Here is a 25,342-nt window from a genome sequence, read left to right as displayed (position 1 = left end):
AATGAGAGCCCAACATTTTATAGCTAAGTCATCTTTTGAGAATAAAGGCAGAGCACGATATTCTCAAACACTCAAGATGTCAGGGAATACAATATGTGTAACTCCCTGAAAAACTACATGAAGATGGATTATGAAATCTAAACAAGTAGATCATCGTTTAAAAAACAAACAAACAAAGGCAAAATGGGAAGAAAAGTTCATAGTCTAATAGGGCAGCTTGTTATGCTTTCTTTGGACAGCTTTAATTTTAGAATGTTTTGCCTTACATTGAGTGGAAATCTACTTCTCTGTAACTTCAGTGATTTTAATTTTGATAGTTTACAGCTTCTGGAAACCTTATTCACCCGTAGTTTAACAATCCTTCAGATATTTGAAGACTGGAATCATGCCGTTCTCATGATGTTTTTATTAGTTAAGTGAATGATTCCTTTATTTTAGTCTCTTCTCTCAGTACTTAGGATTTGTGTTTGTGTAAAGTAGGGTGCCATAAATAGGTAAATATTCCAAAGAGAAGCTGAAGTAAAGCAGGGAGAAGGATGACCACTACCCATCTCTTCACATTTTTACCTCTAAATTTTGCTTTGAGGTAGTATATTCAGATTTTCCCCAAGATGGTCTACTGTCATCTTTCTCTCTTTGGATCTTTCTCTTACAGTTGTCCTTATTCTGTCTGTCACAGCAGCCTATATTTGTGGTTTACAGTTTCTCATTCTAATTTGTAAAACTTTGCATTGTCCTTAACTGAGTTTTAGGTAGTTTATAAGACTCTTCTACCCCCTGCCTCCAGGTGATTTGAAATGTGTTTCTGATTTTCATAGTATTGACATCTCAGCTGAATTTAATATTATCTGTACCTTTGGGCATATTTTGATTCCTTTATCTCAGCCATCAGTAAAGATTTTTGTTAGTTTGAATCCTAGGACCCTCTGAAATGGCATCTTCTTCAGGTTTCAGTATCTTCTGCAAGTTTACTTAAAGCTGTTGAAAACTGTTGTTTGGATATATAATTATCAGTCAGTCTAGTTCCCCACCTTATGTTTTCACCTTCCACCGAGGCAAATTATTTTGCTATTTGTGCAATTGGGAATTTACTTAAAACATTTTTAATAGAATACTCTTTGATATAATTTTTTAAAAGATTTTATTTGTTTATTTTGGACAGAGAACATGAGTGGGGAAAGGGGTAGAGGGAGAGAGAATTCCAAGCAGACTCTGCGCTGTGTGGAGCCTGATTCGGGACTTGATCTCACAACCTTGAGATCATGACCTTAGCCAAAATCAAGCCTGACCAAAATCAAGCCACCTAGGCACACCCTCTTTGGTGTAATTTTTAAAATATTAATAAGGACCTTCTTTACACAGACATTGTGCTAGTACATTAAAGGATAAGAACCTTGACTGTAAGGACAGATAGACCTGGAATAAGATCTTGGCCATGCCATTTGTTTACTGTGAGAACTTGGGTAAATTAAATAATCTCTTAGCCTGGGGCACCTGGCTTAGTCGGTTGAGTATCTGCCCTCTGCTCTTGTCATGATCCTGGAGTCTAGGGATCGAGTTCTGCATTTGGCTCCCTGCTCAGCAGGGATCTGCTTCTCCCTCTGCTTCTCCCCCCAACTCATGCTCACTCTCTCTCTTGCTGTCTCTCAAATAAATAAATATTTAAAAGAACTAATCTCTTAGCCTGACTTTATTGTTTGCTTAATGGGACAATAATGTTTCAATAGGTTGTTGTGAGAAGCAAGTTAGCACATGTATAATATGAAGTTCTGTACTTGGTCCTTAACATGCCAGTAGACTGTAGTTCGTTCTCTCTTTTCAGGATGTAAATCAAATCTTGTCACATCTATGAAACTGTCCCCAACTGTTTCATTCTCTTTCCTAAAAGTTTCTTTAATTTTTATTTTATTTATATTTATATTAAAAATATAAAAATCCAGTACATTAAAAAATAAATAAAAATCCAGCTAGTGGTAGAAGAATTGTACTAAAACTAAAAAGCAGTGCCTTTCCCTCATTTCTTTCTACCCTCTAGTTCTACTCCTCAGAAGCAAAACTTTTTTTTAAAAAAGTTTTATTGAGATAGAGTTGGCATACAATAGAGTGTGCATACTTGAGGTATATAAATCAAGTTTTGACATATATACGTGTGTGAAATCATCACCACAGTCAAGATACTGAAGACACCTCAGCTCTTCCCCACACCCATTGTTCTTCTTCTGACACTATAGGTTAGTTTATATTTTTCTAGACTTTTAAATGAACTGTTTTCATTCTTGTCTGCTAATTCTTACATATGTGTCAGTTCTGGATTAGTTTCACTGGATTATTTGTCTCACTATGGGTTGTGTTTCTTTTTTTCTGTGCTTGGTAATTTTTTTTTTTTTTTAGGATTTATTTATTTATTTTAAAGGGAGAGAGAGAGAGAGAGACCCCATGTGTGCAAGTAGCGGGGAAGGATAGAGGGAGAAGAAGGGAGAGTCTTTGAGCAAACTCTCTGCTGAGCACAGAGCCTGGTGTGAGGTTCCATCCCACAATTCTGAGACCATGACCTGAGCCAAAACCTGAGAGTTGGACGCCCAACCTACTGAGCCACCCTGGCACCCCCATATGCGTGGTAGTCTTTGAATGGATGCCAGATATTTTGATTTTTACCTTGTTGGGTATTGGATATTTTTTGTATACCAGAAATAGCCTTGAGGTTTGTTCTAGTATTCAGTTAAGTTACTTAGGAATCAATTTTTATTTTAAATTTTGTCTCTGGTATTATTGAGATATAATTGAAAACAGTTGACCCTTGAGTAATATGGAGTTGTGGAATATGGATCTGCCCATGCAGTCAAAAAGCCATGTATAATTTTTGACTCTCCAGGATATAACTATTAATAACTTACTGTTGACCAGAAGCCTTACCAATAACATAATAGTTGATTAACACATATTTTGTGTTATATGTAACATATACTGTGTGTTTATGATACAGTATGTTAGAGAAAAAAAAATATTAGTAAGAAACTCATAAGGAAAAGAAAATGTATTACAGTACTATATTATATTTATTGACCTGTGCAGTTCAAACCTGTGTTGTTCAAGGGTCTACTGTGTAACATTATGTTTAAGGTATACAGCATGTTGATTTCATAAACATATATTGTAAAATGATTACCAGCATAACGTTACATAATTACCTGTCACATAATGCCATTTGTGTGTGTGTGTGTGGTGAGAACATTTAAGATGAACTTTCTTAACAACTTTTAAGTATATATTATAGTATTATTAGCTGTAGTCACCCTGCTGTATATTAAATCTCCAGAATTTGTTAATCCTATAACTGAAAGCTTGTACACCTTGGCCAATATGTCCTTATTCTGCAGTTCCCCACCCCAACCCTTGGTAACTACCATTCTATTCTCTATTTCTCTGAATTTGGCTTTTTTAGATTCCAGATATACATGATGTCATATAGTATTTGGTTATCAGGGTAAGCTGGATTCATGAATACAAGTTTGGAAGTATAACCTTCTATTTTTTGGGAACAGTTTGAGAAGGTTTGGTGTTAATCCTTTTAAATATTTAGTAGAATTTACCAAGGAAACTGCTTGTCCTCAGCTTTTCTGTGTTGGGAGGCTTTTGATTACTGATTCACTATCCTTACTTGTTATTGTTTTATTAGGATTTTCTTTTTCTTCCTGATTCAGTCTTGGTGGACTGTATATATCAAGAATTTATCCATTTCTTCTAGGTTTTCCAGTTTGTTGGCATATAATTGTTCATAGTAGTCTCTCATAATCCTTTATGTTTCTGTGGTATTAGTTGTAATGTCCTCTTTTAGTGGTGATTTTATTTATTTGAATTCTCTTGCTTTTTTTCCTGAGTTCGTGTAGCTGAGGGTTTGTCAGTTTTTATCTTTTAAAAAGCCAGCTCTGGGACACCTGGGTGGCTCAGTTGTTAAGCGTTTGTGTTTGGCTCAGGTCATGATTCTAGTGTCCTAAGGTGGAGTCCAGCATCAGGCCCCCTGCTTACTTCTCGCTCTCCAACTCCTCCATGCTTGGGCTCCCTCTCACGCTGTCTCTATCAAATAAATAAATAAAATCTTTTTAAAAATAAATAAAAAAAAAACAGCCCTGCATTTCATTAATCTAATACATTTATTTCTACTCTGATTTTTCTTTCTTTACTTCTCCTAACTTTGGGCTTACTTTTTTCTAGTTCTTTGAGGTATAAAGTTAGGTTGTTTATTTGAGATTTTTCTTTTTTCTTCTTTAAAGATTGTTTATTATATGAAAGAGGGAGAGAGAACATGCTTGTCGTGGGGGGAAGACAGGAAAAAAGAGAGAGAATCTCAAGCAGACTCCACTAAGCACAGAGCCTGATGTTAGGCAGAGAGGCAGCAGAGAGAGAAGGGGAGACAGGCTCCCCGCTGAGCAGAGATTCTGATGTGGGGCTCTATCCCAGGACCCGAGATCATGACCTCAGCCAAAGGCAGAGGCTTAAACCAATGAGCCACCCAGGTGCCCCTCTGTCCCGGCCGGCGCGACAAATCGACCAGGAACGTGAGGGTAAGAGGATGAAGAAAAGAAGTTAAGAGACAAAGAGATGGGGGCAGGAGGAGCACTGAGGAGGATGTACAATAGTGCTAAGTTTATTCAAAGCATTAAGGCCATATATATAGTGATAGGAGAAATAGTACACCTGTGTCCAGTTAAACAACCACAAGTTCCCATAATAAGTTTCACCTTTAACTATAATCAGACCTCGTGACGCCAAACGGCTGATGCCAATACAATTGTTCTGTATTGATACAGCAAACCCGAAAGTAATTTATGAGCAGTATTAAGGCAGCAAGGACCAGCAATGAACTTTTGACCCCAACCGAATTGTTCTCATTTGTTTAGCAAGAATGTGGGAAGTCACGTAGGCCAGCGCACAACACATAGCACAGACCCTTTCTCAGTGCTACTCAGTTTCCCATCCTAAACCTTTTGTTAGGTTATTCAGACTTTGAAGGAGGCACAAGTCAGGGCCTGATTTGGTCCTCGTCTCAGGCCTATTGTGGCCTCCCACACCCCTCCTTTTAGAATTATTTTAACTGCATTCTATAAGTTGGTATATTGTTTCCATTTTCATTATTTCAAGATATTTTTTATTTTTTTTTATTATTTTTTTTTAATTTTGTTTATTTATTTGACAGAGACAGAGATCACAAGTAGGCAGAGAGGCAGGCAGAGAGAGAGAGGAAGAAGCAGGCTCCCTGCCAAGCAGAGAGCCCGATGTGGGGTTCGATCCCAGGACCCTGGGATCATGACCTGAGTTGAAGGCAGAGGCTTTAACCCACTGAGCCACCCAGGTGCCCCCTCAAGATATTTTTTAATGTAACATTTGATTTCTTCTTTGCTCCATTTGTTGTTCAGGAATATGTTAATTTCTACATATTTGTGCATTTCTAGTTTTCCTCCATGTTACTGATTTCTAGTTTTATACCACTGTGGTCAGAAAAGATACTTTGTATGATTTCAGTTTTAAAATTTTGCTAAGATTTGTTTTGTAACATCAGTCTATCCTGAAGAATGTGTTTTCTGCTGCTCTTGGTTGGATGGAATGGTCTATATAGATCTGTTAGGTCCTTTTGGTGTCAAGCATAGTTTAAGTCCAACTTTTTTGTATTAGTTTTCTGTCTGGATTTACTATTCATGTAGAAAGTGGGGTATTGAAGTCTACTATTAATTGTATTGTCTGTTTCTTCCTTCAGATCTGTTAGTGTTGCTTAATATATTTATATTCTCTGATGTTGGGTACATACATACTTACAGTTATTATATCCTCTTGATGAATTAAGCCTTCGTTATTGCATAATGATCTTGTCTTTTTTACAGTTTTTGTCTTAAAGTCTATTTTGTCTGAGTATAGCTATGCGTACTTTCTTTTGGTTTCCCTTGCATGGAATATATTTTTTCCATATCATCTCTTTGAGCATATGCATGTCCTTAAAGCTGAAGTTAATCTCTTGTAGCTGGCAAGCATACAGTCAGGTCTTGTTTTTTGTCCATCTAGCCATTGTGTGCCTTTTAATTGCAAAATTTACAATTAGATTTTAGATAATTTACATTTAGATTTAGATAATTTATTTTTTAGATAACTTATATTTACATTTAGAGTACTTACTGATAGTTAAGGACATACTAATGCCATTTTTTTGTTTTCTAGCTGTTACATAGTTCCCTTATTCCTCTTGTTGCCTTATTTTTTTCTGTTTGTGTATTTGTTTTTAAAGATTTTATTTATTTGATAGACAGAGATCACAAGTAGGCAGAGAGGCAGGCAGAGAGAGAGAGGAAAGAAGCAGGCACCCTGCAGAACAGAGAGCCCGATGCCTGATCCCAGGATCCTGGGATCATGACCTGAGCCGAAGGCAGAGGCTTTAACCCACCCAGGCGCCCCGCTTCCATATTTTGTGAATTGATGATTTTCTGTAGTTATATGCTTTGATTCCCTCTCTTTATTTTTCTGTAGGTTTTTGCTTTGTGGTTACCCTGAGGCTTACCTAAGACAACTTAAGGATGTAACAGCCTTTTTTTCTGCTGGTAACAACTTTGCTTGCTAAAACTCTACCCATTTATTCTCTTCCTTGTAAGTTTTTGATTTAACAGTTTACCTCTTTTTTTGTTGTCTATTCATTAATAAATTATTATAGTTATAGTTTTTTTGTTTTGTTTTTGTTTTAAATTCCAGAATGGCTAACATGCAATGTTATATTAGTTCCAGGTGTACATTGTAGTGATTTAACAATTCTATACATTACTCAGTGCCCTTTATGATAAATACATTCTTAATCCCCATCCCCTGTTTAACCCATTCCTCCCCCACCTCCCCTCTGGTCACCATCAGTTTGTTTTCTTTTTTTTTTTTTTTTTAAGATTTTATTTATTTATTGAGAGAGAGGTAGTGAGAGAGAGCATGAGCGAGGAGAAATCAGAGGGAGAAGCAGACTCCCCATGGAGCTGGGAGCCCGATGCCGTACTCCATCCAGGACTCCGGGATCATGACCTGAGCCCAAGGCAGTCATCCAACCAACTGAGCCACCCAGGCGTCCCATCAGTTTGTTTTCTATTGTTAGGGATTTGTTTCATGGTTTCTCTTGCTCTCTTTTTTTTTTCCTTTGCTCATTTGATTTGTTTCTTAAACTCCACATATGTGTGAAATCATATGGTATTTGTCTTTCTCTGACTGGCTTATTTGCCTTAGCATTATATTCTAGATCCATCTATGTTGTTCTAAATGGCAAGATTTCATTCTTTGTTATGGCTGAAAAATACTCCATTGTGTATACATATGCTACATCTTCTTTATCCCTTCATCTATGGATGGAAACTTGGGCTGCTGCCAGAATTTGGCAGTTGTTAATTATGCTATAATAACATGGTGTGCATATATCCCTTCAAATTAGTGTTTTCACATTCTTTTAAAAATTTTATCATTATTTTAATATTTTATATTATAAATATTTTATAATTTCAATGTTATAATTTGATATTAACATTTTATTGCTATTATAAATAGAAAATATTATACATGTTTTTATATTTATTTATTTATTTATTTGACAGAGAGAGAGAGAACATGAAGGGGGAGCAGCAGGCAGAGGGAGAGGGAGAAGCAGCCTCCCCACTGAGCAGGGAGTCAGATTCGGGCTCCATCCCAAGATTCTGGGATCATGACCTGAGTTGAAGGCAGCCGCTTAACCATCTGAGCTGCCCAGGTACCCCAGTGTTTTCATATTCTTTGGATAAATACCCAGGAGTGCAATTACTAGATTTTAAGTATTTTTATTTTTAACTTTCTGAGGAAGCTCCATACTGTTTTCCACAGTGGCTACACTAGTTTGCATTCCCACCAGCAGTGCATGAAGGTTCCTTTTCCTCCACATCCTTGCCAACACCTGTTGTTACCTGTGTTGATTTTAGCCATTCTGACAGGTGTGAGGTGATACCTCATTGCGGTTTTGATTTGCATTTCTCTGACAACGAGTGATGTTGAGCATCTTTTCATGTGTCTTTTGGCCATCTGCATGTCTCTTGGTGAAGTGTCTGTTCATATTTTCTGCTGATTTTTAAATTGGATTATTTGGTTTCTTGGGTTTTGTATCAGTCCCTTCTATATTTTGGATACTAACACCTTATTGGATATGTGATTTGCAGCTATAGTTTTGTGGGGTTTTTTGGCGACTACAGTTATTTTTACTACTTTTGTCCTTTCACCTTTATAAGTGATAGAGGTAAGTGATTAACATACCAGCGTATTATGATATTATGGTATTCAGACTTGGACCATATGCTTACCTTCACCAGTGTGTTGTTTATTTTTATATATATTCATGTTACTAGTTAGCATTATTTCATTTCAGCAGGAGATCGTTCTTCATGGTTTTTTGTTGTTGTTGTTGTTGTTTTTAGAGATTGAGGGAATACCAGTGGGAGAAGGGGAGGGACAGAGGGTAAGAAAGAGAGAGAGAGAGAATCTCAGGCAGGCTCCATGCTCAGCATGGAGCCCAGAGCTTGGCTTGATCTCATGACCCTGAGATTATGACCTGAGCCAAAATCAAGAGTCAGTCATTTAACTGACTGAGCCACCTAGGTGCCCTGATCTTGTGGAGGTTGTTTTGTTGTTGTTTTTTTAGATTTTATTTTGAGAGAGAGAGAGAGAGAGAGCCCAGTTTGGGGAGGGACAGAGGGAGAAGCAGGCTGCCCCCTGAGCAAGGAGCCCAATGCATGGCTTGTTCCTAAGGCAGTCGCTTTACTGGTTGAACCACCCAGGCACCGCCGATCTTGTTTTCTAATGTAAATGTTCACAGCTATAAATTTTGCCTTAGTGTGGCTGTTGTTTCATCCCATGAATTTTGGGATGTTGTGTCTATTTTAATTCATCTCTAAGTATTTTCTACTTTTTTCTTTTGATTTCTTCTTTGATCAATTGGTTGTTCAAGAATATGGCATTTTATCAAAACAGTGTATGGTACTGGCACAAAAACAGACACCTTGATCAATGGAACAGAATAGGGAGCCCAGAAAGAAACCCATGCTTATATGGTCAACTAATCTCCAACAGGGGGGCAAGAATATATAATGGGAAAAAGAGGAGTGCCTGGGTGGCTCAGTGGGTTAAGCCTCTGCCTTCAGCCCAGGTCATGATCTCAGGACCCTGGGATGGAGCCCCACATCGGGCTCTCTGCTCAGTGGGGAGCCTCCTTCCTCCTCTCTCTCTCTCTGCCTGCCTCTCTGCCTACTTGTGATCTCCATCTGTCAAGTAAATAAATAAAATATTTTTAAAAAATGGGAAAAAGACAACCCCTTCATAAATTGTGCTGGGAAAACTGAATAGCTACATGCAAAGAAATGAAACTGAACCACTTTCTTGTATCATACACAAAAGTAAGCTCAAAATGGATTAAAGACGTAAATGTAAAAACTGGAATCCTAAAACTCCTAAAAGATAAAATTGGGGTTCTTTTATTAAGAAAAAAAGAGAGTGATATTGGGATGGCAAATAGCCCCCCAAAATATAGGAAAGAAAAGAATATGTCATTTAATTTCCACAGACTTGTGAATTTTTGTTTGGTTATTTTGAACTTCATTTTGTTGTGGTTGGAGGAAGTATTTTGTATGTTATCTATCTTTTCAAGTCTGTTGAGAACTTTTAGTCTAACATATGGTCTGTCCAAATGTTTCATGTGTATTTGAGAAGAATGTATATGATATACAGTAGAGTGTTCTGTATATGTCCATTAATTGATATTTGTTATAAGCTCCTGTGTTGAAAATTACTCATTTTGAATTTTGAATGCTTTGTGCCACTTTATTCTACCCAGAATCAATTTATAAAATAGTTTAACCATTTCTTTCCCCCCTTTACTACTTATTTCTGCTTTGGGGTGTTTACTATTTCTTTGCTTTTCATGTTTGAGGTTTGTTTCTGGTTTGTAAAGATGGGAACAAAAATCAGATGAAGAGAAATTGTTAGAAAAAAGAAATTAAATATATTACCATAAAATGAAATTTCAAAAAGACATGCAAAATGCATACCCCAATTTGTTGCTCTTTGATTCAGGAGACAAAAGTAACACAATTCTGTATTTTATCTTGTCATTAGTCTGTCTGTGGATCGTTCTTTCAGTCTCAATACCTACCTTTTCCAACTCATTTTCTGCTGAATATTTGGGGTTCTTTTTGAGATACTCTTTTTATCTTTAGAATTAGCACCTGGGTGGCTCAGTTGAGGAAGCATCAGCCTTTGGCTGAGGTTATGATCCTGGGGTCCTGGGATAAAACCCTTATTGGACTCCCTGCTCAGCAGGGAGCCTGCTTCTCCCTCTGTAGCTCCCCCTGCTTGTTCTCTCTTGTGCTTTCTCTCTCTCTGTCAAATAAATAAATAAAATCTTAAAAAAAAAAAAAAGAATTTTCTTTAGTGACTATTCTGATTGAAAAATCTTAGTTTTGGGACATGTGGGTGGCTCTGTTAAACATCTACCTTCTGCTCAGGTCATGATGGTGGGATAGAGTTCTACAAGGGGCTCCTTGCTCAGTGGGGAGCCTACTTCTCCTGCTCTCCCACGTTTGTGCTTGCTCATTCTCTATCTCTCACTCTGACAAATAAATAAATAAAATCTCTGAAAAAAAGAAAAATCTAAAAAAAGAAAAATCTTAGTTTTACTTGTCAAAAGTTATCTTTATTTTAATTGGATCTTTTTTTTTTTTTTTTAAAGATTTTGTTTGAGAGAGAGAGAATGAGAGAGAGTGCAGGAGAAGGGGGAGGGTTAGAGGTAGAAGTAGATTTCCCACTGAGGGGGGAGTCTGCCATTGGATTCAGTCCTAGGACTCCAGGGTCATGACCCAAGTTGAAGGCAGTTGCTTAGCCAATGGAGCCACCCAGGTGCCCCTATTTGGATCATTTTACAGTATTTATTTTGAGTAAAGAATTATTTTCTTTGTAAATATGTTTCCACCATCTTTCTCAGAAGTCACCTATTTAACTTTTATTAAGGGCCAAGTTCATGTATTTTTTTTTTAAAGTGGTATTGATTAATATAATTATTTTCTTGTGTTCTTTTCCTATAGGGAATACAGTGAGTAACCTGATTATGATTATACCTCCAATTTTTGGTGCAATTCAGAGTGTTAGAGATGGACTGGAAAAGCGGTACATTGCTTCTTATTTAGCACTCACAGGTATGTGTAACACTTTGTCTAAAAATGATGTACAGTATTCAGATGGATTATTTTTCTCATTCATACTTAAAATTGATTCTTAATTTTGTGCTACTATACAACTTGAACATATTCTGAAACTTCTGATATAAAACTCCAGTACATTGAACTGTATTTTGAATACAGTTTTTAAAAAATCAGAATATTTCAAGCATACAGAAAAGAATAGAGATAATATAACAAATATACCCATGTGTCTTACCACTCAGCTTTGTCAGATGTTAGTGCTTTGTGATATTTGTTTCAGATTTTTTTCTTTTTTAAGGAAATAAACTACTAGATAAAATTGAACCTACGTTTGTATTCCTGCCTGGTTTTATTCCCTTCATCCTCCCAGCTCATCCTCCTAGAGTTAATCTCTACACTTAATTTGATTATCATTTTCTCAGTGTTTTTTGTGTTTATACTACATATATATGTATATTTTAAAGTATATATAATATGGTTTGCATATTTTCAAACTATTTAAAAGGTATTATACTGTATCTAACCTTTTCCAACTTACTCATATACCTCTGCCTTGTCTGTGAGGCAGGGACTGTGTCTTGGTTATCTTTGTATCCCTATTGACAGGCAATTTAGTGGTATTTAGTAAGTGTTGGATGGATGGGTGAATGAACTTTATCAGAGCCTAAGATGGGAAAATCTCTATGTCATGTTCTTGCATTATCATCATCACAAGAAAAATAACAAAGTTGATTCTAGTTTGTTTCTTTTATATATAATCTTCTAAACACAATTTCTTGTTTTAGCCCAAAGTATTATTTATATATAGGTAGAAAGGACTTTTAATTACTACAGATCAATAAACTATAATGTGTCATATCAGATGCTATATAATGTATCATATCAGATTCTACTGTAATTAATCATTGGATGTGAGAGACTTCAGTTTCAGAATTCATTTCTCATATGCATGATATTTTAAGAAAGTTATTTGTTTTGGGGCACCTGGGTGGCTCAGTGGGTTAAAGCCTCTGCCTTCGGCTCAGGTCATGATCCCAGGATTCAGGGATCGAGCCCTGCATCGGGCTCTCTCTTCAGCAGGGAACCTGCTTCCCTTCCTCTCTCTCTGCCTGCCTCTCTGCCTACTTGTGATCTCTGTCAAATAAATAAATAAAATCTTTAAAAAAAAGTTATTTGTTTTAAGAACGTTACTTCAAAAGGAAGACTTGTTCACAAACTTAGCTTTTTGCTTTATTTCCTGGGATATTTAAAAAAAAAAAAGAGATTTATTTATTTATTTTTAGAGTATAGACGGTTAGGGGCAGAGGGAGTGGGATTCTAATGCAGACTCCACACTGAGCATGGAGATTGACTCGGAGGTTGATCTCAGGACCCTGAGATCATGATCATGACCTGAGCTGAAACCAAGAGTTGGAGGCTTAACCGACTGCACTACCTAGGTGCCCCTATTTACAGGGATGTTTTAAGAATGTTTATAAAATACTGACAGGTCACAATCAGTAATAACAATAAGAATAAAAAGATTTGTAGGAATTCCTGGTTGCCTAGGATAATAGTGTCCTCCTAAATTAGAATTTGTCCACTCATCCTCCCAGAAAACCACACAGATTAAGAAAGGAAGTTCATAGTACCACACTTATTCAATACTGTGAACTTCAGATCATTTTTAAATAGGTAAAAATGCCAGTTTCCAATAGAATTATCTTTGATGCTTTAGAATTGGGGAAGTTTGAAAAACTGCGTGAAAAAGAGGAGAGGGGTTGAGAGACAAAGTCTGAAAAAAAAATCTGCACACTAAATGCAAAATTTCTGAAAGCAGTCTGAGATCTGGTAGATGACAATACTGGCTAAAGGTAAAGACTTTAAAATGTGTAAGACCTAAGGTAGCATGTTTTAGAAAGGTACTACTTCTGGGAAAGAGATATGTAAAAAGGGGATGGGACTGGGGTGCCTGGGTGGCTCACTTAGTTAAGTTTCTGACTCTTGATTTTGGCTCAGGTTATGATCTCAGGGTCTTGGGATTTGAGCCCTGCATTAGGATCTGTGCTGAATGTGGACCCTGCTTGGGATTCTCTCTCTCCTTCTCTCTTAAAAAAAAAAAAAAAGAAAATGTATTTAAAGAAAGAAAGAGGGAGCGACTCTTTGGAGATATGTCAGTGAAGGGAAAGAAGGAAACTAGGGGGAGTTAAGATCCTGTGGAAACAGATGAACTAATCAGACCCTTCCTCCTTCACTCCCTGTATTGCCCAAGTAAGTAAGTATATATGAAAGAGGGCACTGAACCTCACTATTTGACAGAAGGGAGCAGTCTTGAGCTAGGAATTTTTAGGCCCCCCAAAATCATAAGGAAACTATAGCATAAAACTCCAAGCTGAATTAACTAGCCTCAAAGAAATGAATCAAAAATTCAGAAACAAATAACACCCTGTTTTAAAAGAAATAAAATTAGAACTGATTAAACTTTGGAAAGATATTGAAGCTGAATTACAATGTGTTGAATATTTAATAAGGGCTACTTAAGAAGACAGAGAAGTAAGCAAAAGAATGAAAATTAGATGATGAAAAGGGCCAGAGAGAAAGTGATTGAAATGGAAAAGAGGCAGAGAAGACTTCATAAACATATCACTGGAGTCCCTGGAGAAGAAAAACAAAACAGTGAAATAGAACTTACATTTAAAATTATAATTCAAGAAACTTTAGAAACAAAAGAAGAAAAAAAATGAATCCGTATTGAAAGGTCCATTTTTGCCTCCTAAAACTGTCTTGGAATGATTAACTCTGAAACATAGCCTTGTAAAACTACTGGATTTTAAAAATGAAAAAAAAAAAAAAAAAAAAAAAAAAGCCTTAAAGCTCTAGTGAACAAGGGCCCCTTACCGACTAAGGCAAATAAATTAGGCCAGCATCACACCTCATCAGCAACAAAAAGAAGGGTACCAATGGAACAGCATTTTTAGTGTCAGCCACACATTTTCAATTCTAATCAAGTTGTTTTCAGATATCCAGGGTATAGAAAGACATTTTTAAACATGCAAGTCTCACTGACTATTATATACATGACTTCTTCCTCATGAATCTGTGAGCACTGTACTAATTTAGTAGCTACTAGCTACTTGTGACAATTTAAATTTAAATTAATTAAAATTAAATAACACATAAAATTCAATTACTCTTTTGGACTAGCCACATCTCAGGCGCTCAATACTCATAGGAGGCTTGTGGCTACCCTATTGGGCAATGCATATATAGAACCTGTCCATTGTCATGGAAAATTCTGCTGATTACATTATACTAGAGAATGATGTTCATCCAACTAAGAAAAGACTGGGAAAACTTCAGCAAAATGTCTGATGATGAGACTTTAATATATTTAACTATAGATCTAAGTCTAATATAGGTGGGATAGAGTTAAAGGATAATATAGGGACACATTATATGGTGTAATAAGTAAAAAGAATGAAGTTTTTTTAAATAAGGGAAAGAGGGATGCCTAGGTTGGTCAGTTGGTTAAATGTCTGCCTACAGCTTAGGTCATGACCCCAGGGTCCTGGGATTGAGTGCTTCCTCAGCAGGGAGTCTACTTCTCCTCTCCGCCTGCTCTGCCTGTTCCTTCCCCTGCTTGTGCGTGTGTGCTCACTCTCTCTCTTTCTCTCACCAAAATAAATAAAATCTTAAAAAAAAAGTTCAAATGAGGGAAGGAAAGCGCAAAGTAGAATAAATAAGTTCATTGACTGTAGCCTAGGTAATAAGTTGACTACTAAAGAATATAATTTAAAAGTAACAAATTGGGTTGTAAAAGGTCAAGTAAGAAAATAAAGGGGGGCTCAGAGTACTATAAAATGCCTAAGTACAAAAGAAACCCTTAGAACAACAGAGATGCTTTTTTACATACCAAAAAAAGTTTTTTAAAGAGCAAAAGACTTATCACTTAGAGAAATACATTAAATATAATATATGTGTAACAATTATAGTAAGATAGTATTATTGAGATTAAATACATCAATCATATCAATCAATACAAATGAGCTTAACTACCAAAGGAAAACATTTTCGAATTTGCTTACTAAACAAACCAAACTTTCTGCTTTATATAAAAGATGCACTTAAAGTGATTCAGAAAAAATTAGAAATCATAACAAAGTAGGGGTAGTGATCTTGATATCATATAAACTAGAATTCCCATTAAAAAGCTTTAAATGTAGGGGGGAGGAGCAAGATGGTGGAGAGTAGGAAACCTAAATATCGTATGGTCCAGGAATTCAGCTAGACAATTACCAAACCTTTCTGAACACCTACAAACTCAACAGGAGATCAAAGAATAGCAGCAATTCTATGAACACAAAAGCAACCATTTTCTGGAATGCAGGACCTACAGAGAAGTGAATCCAAGGTGATATACAGGAAGACAGACCATGGCGGGGAGGGAGCCTATATCAGCTGGCTCCCAGCAAGTGACAGAGCATCAGAGCACAAAATCTGAACTTTTAGAAGTCTGCTCAGCAAAGGGATGTTGCTTCAGTGACTAAACGGGGGTGGAACCCTCACCTGGGCAGCATGGTCTCAGGGCCCTCAGGGTCACAGAAAGATGTTGGAGGGGTTGCCTGAGTGTGGTAGAGCTCCCAGGTGTTGCAGTGGGGAAGCCAGTTGCACAGACTGAGCTGAGGAGTAGGATCTCAGCTCGGGGTTTCCATAAACTGTGATCTGTGGCACAGTCGGCCTCTTTGAGCAGGGGCCCAACAAGTGGCAGAAACAAGGAGACTCCCCTTCCTCCTCTGGAAGGAGCAGCACAGGAGCATGCTGCAGGAATCAACGGAGCTTGGAGACTCCAACCGGTGTCACGTATCAGAGTTAGAAACGCTCATCATAGGCCAGGTGAACACAGAATGTGGCTGGAGACCACACTCCAGGAGTGTGGGAGACAGGAGTGATTGATTGCTTTTCTCTGAGGGCATACCGAAGAGTGGGGCCCTGAGTTCTTGGCTCTTTCTGGACCAGAGATTGGGAGGCCACCATTTTCATTCTCGTCCTCCAAAGCTGTACAGAAAGCTTTCAGGAAACAAAAGCTACCAAGAGCAAACCTGAGCAGATTACGTAGCCTGGGCCCTGGCAAAGGTGTGTAACTCCACCTGGGGCAAAGAGACTTGAGAATCACAGCAACAGGCCACTGCCCCAGGAGGCAGTTCCTTCTACTAGACCAAAATATACCCAAAATCTAGTATGTGGCTCTGTTCTATTTGCCAGCCTGATCATACTTTTTTTTTTTTTCCTTTCTCCCCCCTGCCCCAGTTTGGGGTCTCTTATGATTCGGTTAGTATATATGTTTCTGGGCTCATTCTTAACATTGTAGCATTTTGTTACCTCATTCATCAATTTTCTCTAGGCAAAATGATAAAACAGAAATGCTCACCTCAAAAACAGAAAGAATAAGAGGCTGTTTCAACTGTCAGGGATCTGACCAATATGGACACTGGTAAAATGTCGGAACTAGAGTTCGGAAAGACAATTGTGTGATGCTAGCTGGGGTTGAAGAAAGCATAGAAGATAACTAGAGAATCCTGTCTGGAGAAATAAAAGAACTAAATTCAAACCAAGTTGAAATAAAAAGGACTATTAAAAAATGGAGCTCTAACTTCTAGGATAAATGAGGCATGAGAGAATTAGTGATATAGAAGACCAAATAATAGAGAATATAGAAGGTGAGAAAAAGATAAACAACTACTGGATCACGGGAGTATTCGAGAGGTAAGTGATACCATAAGACGGAACAATGTTAGAATAATTGGGATCCCAGAAGAAGAAGAAAGAGTGGGGCAGAAGGTATACTGGAGCAAATTATAGCAGAGAACTTCCCTAATGTGGAGAAGAAAATGGGCATCAGAATCCAGGAGACTCTTGAGAACTGCCCTCAGAATCAATAAAAATAGGTGAACACCCTGTCACCTAATAGGAAGACTTACAAGTCTCAGATGAAGAGAAAATTCTGAAAGCAGCTTGGAACAAGAGGTCTGTAATCTACAATGGTAGAAATATTAGGCTGGCAGCAGACCTATCCACAGAGACCTGGCAGGCCAGAAAGGACTGGCATGACATAGAGGACTAAAGGAGAAAAATAGGCAGCCAAGAATACTATATCCAGCTAGGCTATCATTGAAAATAGGAGAGATAAAAAGCTTCCAGGATAAACAAAAACTGAAAGAATTTGCAAACACCAAACCAGTCCTATAGGAAATATTGAAAGGGGTCTTCTATGCAAAGAGATAGCATAAAAGTAACATATATCAGAAAGGAACAGAAACAGTATACAGTAACAGTGCCCTTACAGGCAATACGTTAGCACGAAATTCATATCTTTCAATAATTACCATGAGTGCAACTGGGCTGAATGTCCCAATGAAGACACAAGGTAGCAGATTGGATTAAAAAACAAGACCCATTGATACGCTGTCTGCAATAGACTCATTTTAGACCCAAAGACACCTCCAGATTGAAAGGGAGGGGGTGAAAAACGATTTACCATGCTACTGGACATCAAAAGAAAGCTGGGGTGGCAGTCCTTATACCGGACAAATTAGATTTTAAGCCAGAGACCATAATAAGAGGTGAGGAAGGACACTATATCATATTTAAAAGGTCTGTCCAACAAGAAGATCCAACAAAATTAAAGAAACATATTGACAATAATACAATAATAGTAGGGGACTTTAACACCCCCCCTTCCTGAACTGGACGAATCATCTAAGCAAAATATCAACAAGGAAATAAAGGCTTTAAACGACACAATGAACCAGATGGACTTCACAGATATATTCAGAACATTCCATCCCAAAGCACCAGAATATACATTCTTCTCTAGGGCACATGGAACATTCTCCAGAATAGATCACATCCTGGGTCACAAATCAGGTCTCAACTGGTACCAAAAGACTGGGATCATGCCTTGCATATTTTCAGACCACAATGCATTGAAACTAGAACTCAACCAGAAGGAAAAAGTTGGAAAGAACTCAAATAACATGGACGCTAAAGAGTATTCTGATAAAGAATGAATGCGTCAACCAGGAAATTAAAGGGGAATTTAAAAAATTCACGGAAACAAATGAAAATGAAAACGCAACTGTTCAAAATCTTTGGGATGCAGCAAAAGACAGTCCTGAGAGGAAAGTACAGAGCAATATGAGCCTTTCTCATAAAACAAGAAAGGTTTCAAGTACACACCCTAACCGTACACCAAAAGGAGCTGGAGAAAGAACAGCAAAGAAAGCCTAAACCCAGCAGGAGAAGAGAAATAATAAAGATCAGAGCAGATCTCAATGAAATAGAAACCAAAAGAACAGGAGAACAGAGCAACAAAAGTAGGAGTTTGTTCTCTGAGAGAATTAATAAGATTGATAAACCCTTGGCCAGACTTGACAAAAAGAAAAGAGAAAGGATCCAAATTAATAAAATCATGAATGAAAGAGGTGTGTGATCACAACCAACACCAAAGAAATACAAACAATTATAAGAACATTTTATGAGCAACTATACACCAGCAAATTAGACCATCTGGAAGAAATGGATGCATTCCTAGAGATGTATAAACTACAAAAACTGAACCAGGAAGAAATAGAAAACCTGAACAGACCCATAACCAGTAAGGACACTGAAGCAGTCATCAAAAATCTCCCAACAAACAAGAGCCCAAAAGCCTCTGCCTTTGGCTCAGGTCATGGTCCCAGAGTCCTGGTATCGAGCTCCACATCAGGGTCTCTTCTCAGCAGGGAGCTTGCTTCCCTTCCTCTCTCTCTGCCTGCTCTACTGCTTACTTGTGATCTCTGTCAAATAAATAGATGGAATCTTTAAAAATAAATAAATAAATAAAATTAAAAATAGAATTGGAAGGAAAACTTCCAAACTCATTTTATGAGGCCAGTGTCACCTTGATCCCAAAACCAGATGAAAACTCATCAAAAAGAATTACAGACCAATATCCCTGATGAACATGGATGTGAAAATTTTCACCAAAATACTAGCCAATAGGATCCAATAGTTCATTGAAAAGGATTATTCAGCACGACCAAGTGGGATTTATTCCTAGGCTCCAAGATTGATTCAACATTCGCAAATCAATCAGTGTCATACACTACATTAATAAGAGAAAGAACAAGAACCATACGAACCTCTCAGTAGATGGAGAAAAAGCATTTGACAAAGTGCAGCATCCTTTCTTGATCAAAACTCTGCGCAGTTTAGGGATACAGGCTTCATTCCTAAATATCATCAAAGCCATCTATGAAAAACCTACAGTGAATATCATTCTCAATGGGGAAAAACTGAGAGCCTTTCCCCTAAGGTCAGAATCTCGGCAGGGACATCTACTATCACCATGCTATTCAACATAGTACTAGAAGTTCTAGCCTCAGGAGTCAGACAACATAAAGAAATTAAGGCATCAGAATTGGCAAAGTTGTCAGACTCTCACTCTTTGCAGATGATATGATACTTTATGTGGAAAACCCAAAATACTCTACCCCAAAACTGCCTGAACTCATATAGGAATTCAGTAAAGTGTCAGGATATAAAACCAGTGTACAGAAATCAGTTGCATTTGTATACACCACCAACAAGACAGAAGAAAGAGAAATTAAGGAGTCGATCTCATTTATAATTGCTTCCTAAACCATAAGGAACTCTAGGAATAAACCTAACCAAAGAGGCACGAAATCTGTACTCAGAAAACTATAATGTACTCATGAAAGAAACTGAAGAAGACACAAAGAGATGGAAAAACATTCCATGCTTATGGACTGGAAGAACAAATATTGTGAAAATGTCTATGCTACCTAGCGCAATCTACACATTCAGTGCCATCCTTATCAAAATACCATCAACTTTTTTCAAAGAAATGGACCAAATAATCCTAAAAATTTGTATGGAACCAGAGAAGACCTTGAATAGCCAGAGGAATGTTGAAAAAGAAAGCCAAAATTGGTGGCATCACAACTCCAGACTTCAAGCTCTTTTACAAAGCTGTAATCATCAAGACAGTGTGGCAATGGCACAAAGACACATGAGTCAGTGGAACAGAATAGAGAACCCAGAAATAGACCCTCAACTCTGTGGTCAATTAATCTTCAACAAAGCAGGAAAGAATGTCCAATGGAAAAAAGACAGTCTCTTCAACAAATAGTGCTGGAGGGGCGCCTGGGTGGCTCAGTGGGTTAATCCTCTGCCTTCGGCTCAGGTCATAATTTCAGGGTCCTGGGATCGAGCCCCACATCGGGCTCTCTGCTCGGCAGGGGGCCTGCTTCCTCCTCTCTGCCTGTGTCTCTGCCTACTTGTGATCCCTGTCTGTCAAATAAATAAAATCTTTAAAAACAAACAGACAAACAAAAGAAACAAATGGTGCTGGGAAAATTGGACAGCCACATGCAGAGAAATGAAACTGGGCCATTTCCTTACACCACCCACAAAAATAGACTCAACATGGACGAAAGACCTCAGTGTGAAACAGCAATCCATCAAAATCCTTGAGAACACAGGCAGCAAACTCTTTGACCTCAGCCACAGCAACTTCTTCCTAGAAACATTGCCAAAGGCAAGGGGGGCAATGGCAAAAATGAACTATTGGGACTTTATCGAGATCAAAAGCTTTTGCACAGCAAAGGAAACAGTCAACAGAACCAAAAGCAATTGACAGAATGGGAGAAGATATTTGCAAATGACATATCAAATAAAAGGCTAGTATCCAAAATCTATAAAGAATTTATCAAACTCAACACCCAAAGAACAAAGAATCCAATCAAGAAATGGGCAGAAGACATGAACAGACGTTTCTGTAAAGAAGACATCCAGATGGCCAACAGACACATGAAAAAATGCTCCACATCACTCGGTATCGTGGAAATTCAAATCAAAACCAGCATGAGATACCAGCTCACACCAGTCAGAATGGCTAAGATTAACAAGACAGGAAAGGACAGATGTTGGAGAGGATGCGGAGAAAGGGGAACTCTGCTACACTGTTGGTGGGAATGCAAGCTGGTGCAGCCACTCTGTAAAACAGCATGGAGGTCCCTCAAAAAGTTGAAAATAGAGGTACACTATGACCCGGCAATCACACCACTGGGTATCTACCCTAAAGATACAACTGTAGTGATCTGAAGGGACATGTGCACCGGAATGTTTGTAGCAGCAGTGTCTACAATAACCAGACCTTGGGAAGAACCTAGAGGTCCATTAGCAGATGAATGGATACAGAGGATATGGTATATATATGCAGTGGAATACTATGCAGCCATCAAAAGAAATGAAATCTTGCCATTTGTAATGACGTGGATGGAACTAGAGGGTATTTTGCTGAGCAAAATAAGTCAAATCAGGGAAAGACAATTATTATATGATCTCCCTGATATGAGGAATTTGAATGGCAGTGTGGGGGGTTTGAGGGGTAGGGAGGGAAAACATGAAACAAGATGGGATCCGGAGAGGGACAAAGCATAAGAGACTCAATCTCAAGAAACAAACTGAGGGTTGCTGGGGCAAAGGGGTTATGGAGAGGGTGGGTGGGTTATGGACGTTGGGTAGGTTATGTGAAATGGTGAGTGCTGTGATGTGTAAGCCTGACGATTCACAGACCTGTACCCCTGGGGCAAATAATATATTATATGTTAATAAAAATAATTTAAAAAGTTGAAAGTAGAGCTACCCTAGGACCCAGCAGTTGCACTACCGGCTACCTTTGTATCCAAAGATAGAAATGTAGTGATCCGAAGGGGCATGTGCACCCGAATGTTTTTAGCAGCAATGTCCACAATAGCCAAAGTATGGAAACAGGCTACACACAATGGACTATTATGCAGCCATCAAAACGAAAATTGGGGCACCTGGATGCCTCAGTGGGTTAAACCTCTGCCTTCAGCTCAGGTCATGATTTCAGCGTCCTGGGATCAAGCCCCACATCGGGCTCTCTGCTCAGCAGAGAGCCTGCCTCCCCTTCTCTCTGCCTGCCCCTCTTCCTACTTGTGATCTCTCTTTCTCTCTCTCTCTCTCTCTCTCAAATAAATAAAATATATTTTTTTAAAAAGTGTAAATTTGCCATTTGCAACAATGTGGATGAAAGTAGAATGTATTATGCTAAGCGAAATAAGTCAATCAGAGAGGGACAATTATATGATCTCACTGATATGAGGGATTTGAGAATCAAGACAGGGGATCATAGGGGAAGGGAGGGGTAAATGAAAGAAGATGAAATGAGAGAGGGAGAGTGAACCATAAGAGACTCTTGGTTTCAGGAAAGAAACTGAGCATTGTTGGAGGGTAGGGGATGGAAGGTATGGGGGAGCAGGGTGATGTACATTAGGGAGGGTGTGTGCTATGGTAAGTGCTGTGAATTGTGTAAGATTGATGAATCAGAGATCTGTACCCCTGAAACAATAATGCCCTATATGTTCATTTTTTAAAAAACATTGTGTGTGACAAAGACATTATAATTCTAGAAACCATGATATAAGTTATGATTTTCCATGCACCAAATGATACAAATACTATTTTTATATAGCAGAAACTACAAAAGATAACAAGGATTAAGAGAAATATAATAATAGAAGATTATAGTAGGCCACACTCAGTACAACACAGGGTAAGTGAAGAACAACAATAAAACAATATCTGAGATGTAACAACATAACCAGCTAAGTAAACCATGTGAATTTAGGCTAAACTTCACACCCTGATAATAGAACATATGCCTTCTTCTCATGTGTGCATAAAACATTCCTGTGAACAAAAGAGTGAGTTCCATGAAGAATAAGCAAAATAATATCCTCTGGGCATAATGCATCCATGTTAAAATGATCAACAAATTCAAACCAGATCAAGGTTCTTCCTTTTCAAAATTTTAAAATCTTTTATTAACTCCTGATTGAAAGGGAAAATATAAAATGGAATTATCAAATCCTAAAAATAGAGTTGTTACAAAAATTTTGCCTATCAGATTCTGTGGGGATTTATTTAAAGCAGTCATCAGAGGACAGTCCATAGGCTTAGACACTTATTAATAAAAGATCAAAAGGTGAAATATTTTTTAAAGATTTTATTTATTTGAGGGAGAGAGAGAGAGCAGGAGCAGAGGGAGGGGCAGAGGGAGAAGCAGGGAGCCCCAGGAGTGAGTCTGTGGGAGCCCGACGTGGTGATGGATCTCAGGACTGAGATCACGACCCATGCCTAAGGCAGCTGCTTAATAAACTCAGCCACTCAGGTGCCTCCCAAAAAAGTGAAAAAAATTTTTTTAAAGATTTTTTTTTATTTGACAGAGAGAGTACCAGTAGGCAGAGCCAGAGAGAGAGTACCACTAGGCAGAGCAGCAAACAGAGGGAGAAGCAGACTGCTGAGCCCAGAGCGACACGTGGGACTCAATCCCAGGACCCTGGCATCACAACTGGAGCCGAAGGTATATGCCTAACCCACTGAGCCACCCTGGCGTCCTCAAAAAGTGAAATATTAATTAAGATCTCATAAGGCAAGAAAAAAGGACCACAATGTAAACCAAATGAATGTTCAAGGGAGAAAATTAAAGACATAAGCTGAAATTAACAAGATAGAGGACAGAAAAACAGTTCTAATTAATGCATCAAAATACATTTTTATTTCTTTAAAGAAAAAGTAGGTAGCTAGCTAACTTAAGAATCAAGCATAAACATACATAATAAATGGCAACAGGAAATATCCGTTGAAACAAATTAAATTTTAGAAACCTCTTTTCAGCTTTTTTGATGTTTGTGGGAAACAGTGTTTTCCAAAAATAAACTGGAATTTTTATTTGCTGATTTGTTCTAAAATAAATAAATAAAAATAAAACCTCTAGGGGTGCCTGGGTGGCTCAGTGGGTTAAAGCCTCTGCCTTTGGCTCAGGTCATGATCTTGGGGTCCTGGGATCGAGTCCCACATCTGGCTCTCTGCTCAGCGAGGAGCCTGCTTCTCCCTTTCTCTCTACCTGCCTCTCGCCTACTTGTGATCTCTGTCTGTCAAATACATAAATAAAATCTTAAAAAAAAAAACGAGATAAAAGTGCCTTAAAAAAGAAAATTAAGGACTAATATGATTATCAATGTAGGTATGGTAAAAACAAATAGGAGCGAACTACTGATGCATGTAACAACAAGGAGGAACCTGATAAATTGGCCAAGTGAAAGAAACTGAAAGATATAAAAGAAAACAGATTATGTGATTCTATTAATATGAAATTTTTAGAAAAGGCAAATTATAGAGATAAGAAGGAAATCATTAGTTACATGAGGTTTAAGGTGGAACTGATGTTGACTGCAGATGGGCATAAGGGGACTTATTGGGGTGATGTAGTTATCAAAAAAACTGTATTGTGATTGTTGCACAACTTTTTAAAATTTACTAAAAGTCAAAGTTATACACTGTGTGAATTTAGTGTTATATCTCCCTGCTTGATTAAAAATTAGAAACCAGTTGACCCTGGAAATGGAGGAATGTGCACACTGTGTGAGAGAATGAGAGCTACATTGAGTGTTTCCATGCTGGGTGGGGCTGAAGGAAGAAAAGCAATAGAGGAGAATATAGATACAGAAGACTTGAAATCAGTGATTCCCGGTGTAGGAGCTACATCTGTGGTGGGGGATAGCTGTTTTTCCCATTGTACCTGATGTTTAGGATCCAGGCAGCCATTCCTAATTGTTGAAGAACTGATGAATCCTATTTGTCACCCTGAGTTTGAGGTTTTTCTCTTAACAGAGATCAATGTCTTATAAAGTGAATTCATTTGAATATTAATGACCAAAAGTCATTTTTTTATGTTTATACAGATAAGATGATTTGAGTAACTATTCCTCATATTGTGGTAATCTGGTGTCTTCTGATATTCCTGTGAATATATGGAGGTACATATTTTCTGAATTAGTTTTTCCTGTAACCTTTTCCAACTGAAGAAAGTTTAGGGGTGATTAAGGACAAAAAATACAGCTCAATAGAGGTATCATAATGAAATTCTTGGGCTTCTTGTATGAGTATCTCTTCATGGAAGGCATCTTCAAGAAATTATTTGAGGGTCAGAGAAAGCGCTTGAGCTCAATTTTTAAAAAAAACTTCTTCCTGGGACACGTGGGTGG

At 37.8% G+C, this 25,342-nt stretch overlaps 1 protein-coding gene across 3 annotated transcripts in view; it reads left to right on the top strand.

The window, feature by feature from the left end:
* Positions 1–25,342, top strand: part of ACER3 (alkaline ceramidase 3) — a 153,408-nt gene that overhangs the window by 40,990 nt on the left and 87,076 nt on the right. For 2 of the 3 annotated variants that reach the window (XM_059188326.1, XM_059188317.1), the window contains exon 2: positions 11,112–11,222. In XM_059188326.1, coding sequence (XP_059044309.1) covers positions 11,112–11,222 — 111 coding nt within the window. Of the gene's footprint in view, positions 1–11,111; positions 11,223–25,342 lie in introns of those variants that run through there. The other variant, XM_059188335.1, reaches the window with a different exon arrangement.

The sequence above is a fragment of the Mustela lutreola genome, chromosome 1 (genome assembly GCF_030435805.1).
Source record: "Mustela lutreola isolate mMusLut2 chromosome 1, mMusLut2.pri, whole genome shotgun sequence".
NCBI lineage: Eukaryota > Metazoa > Chordata > Mammalia > Carnivora > Mustelidae > Mustela > Mustela lutreola.
Note: the sequence above shows the minus strand (reverse complement) of the source record. Positions and strands in the feature narration are given on the sequence as shown.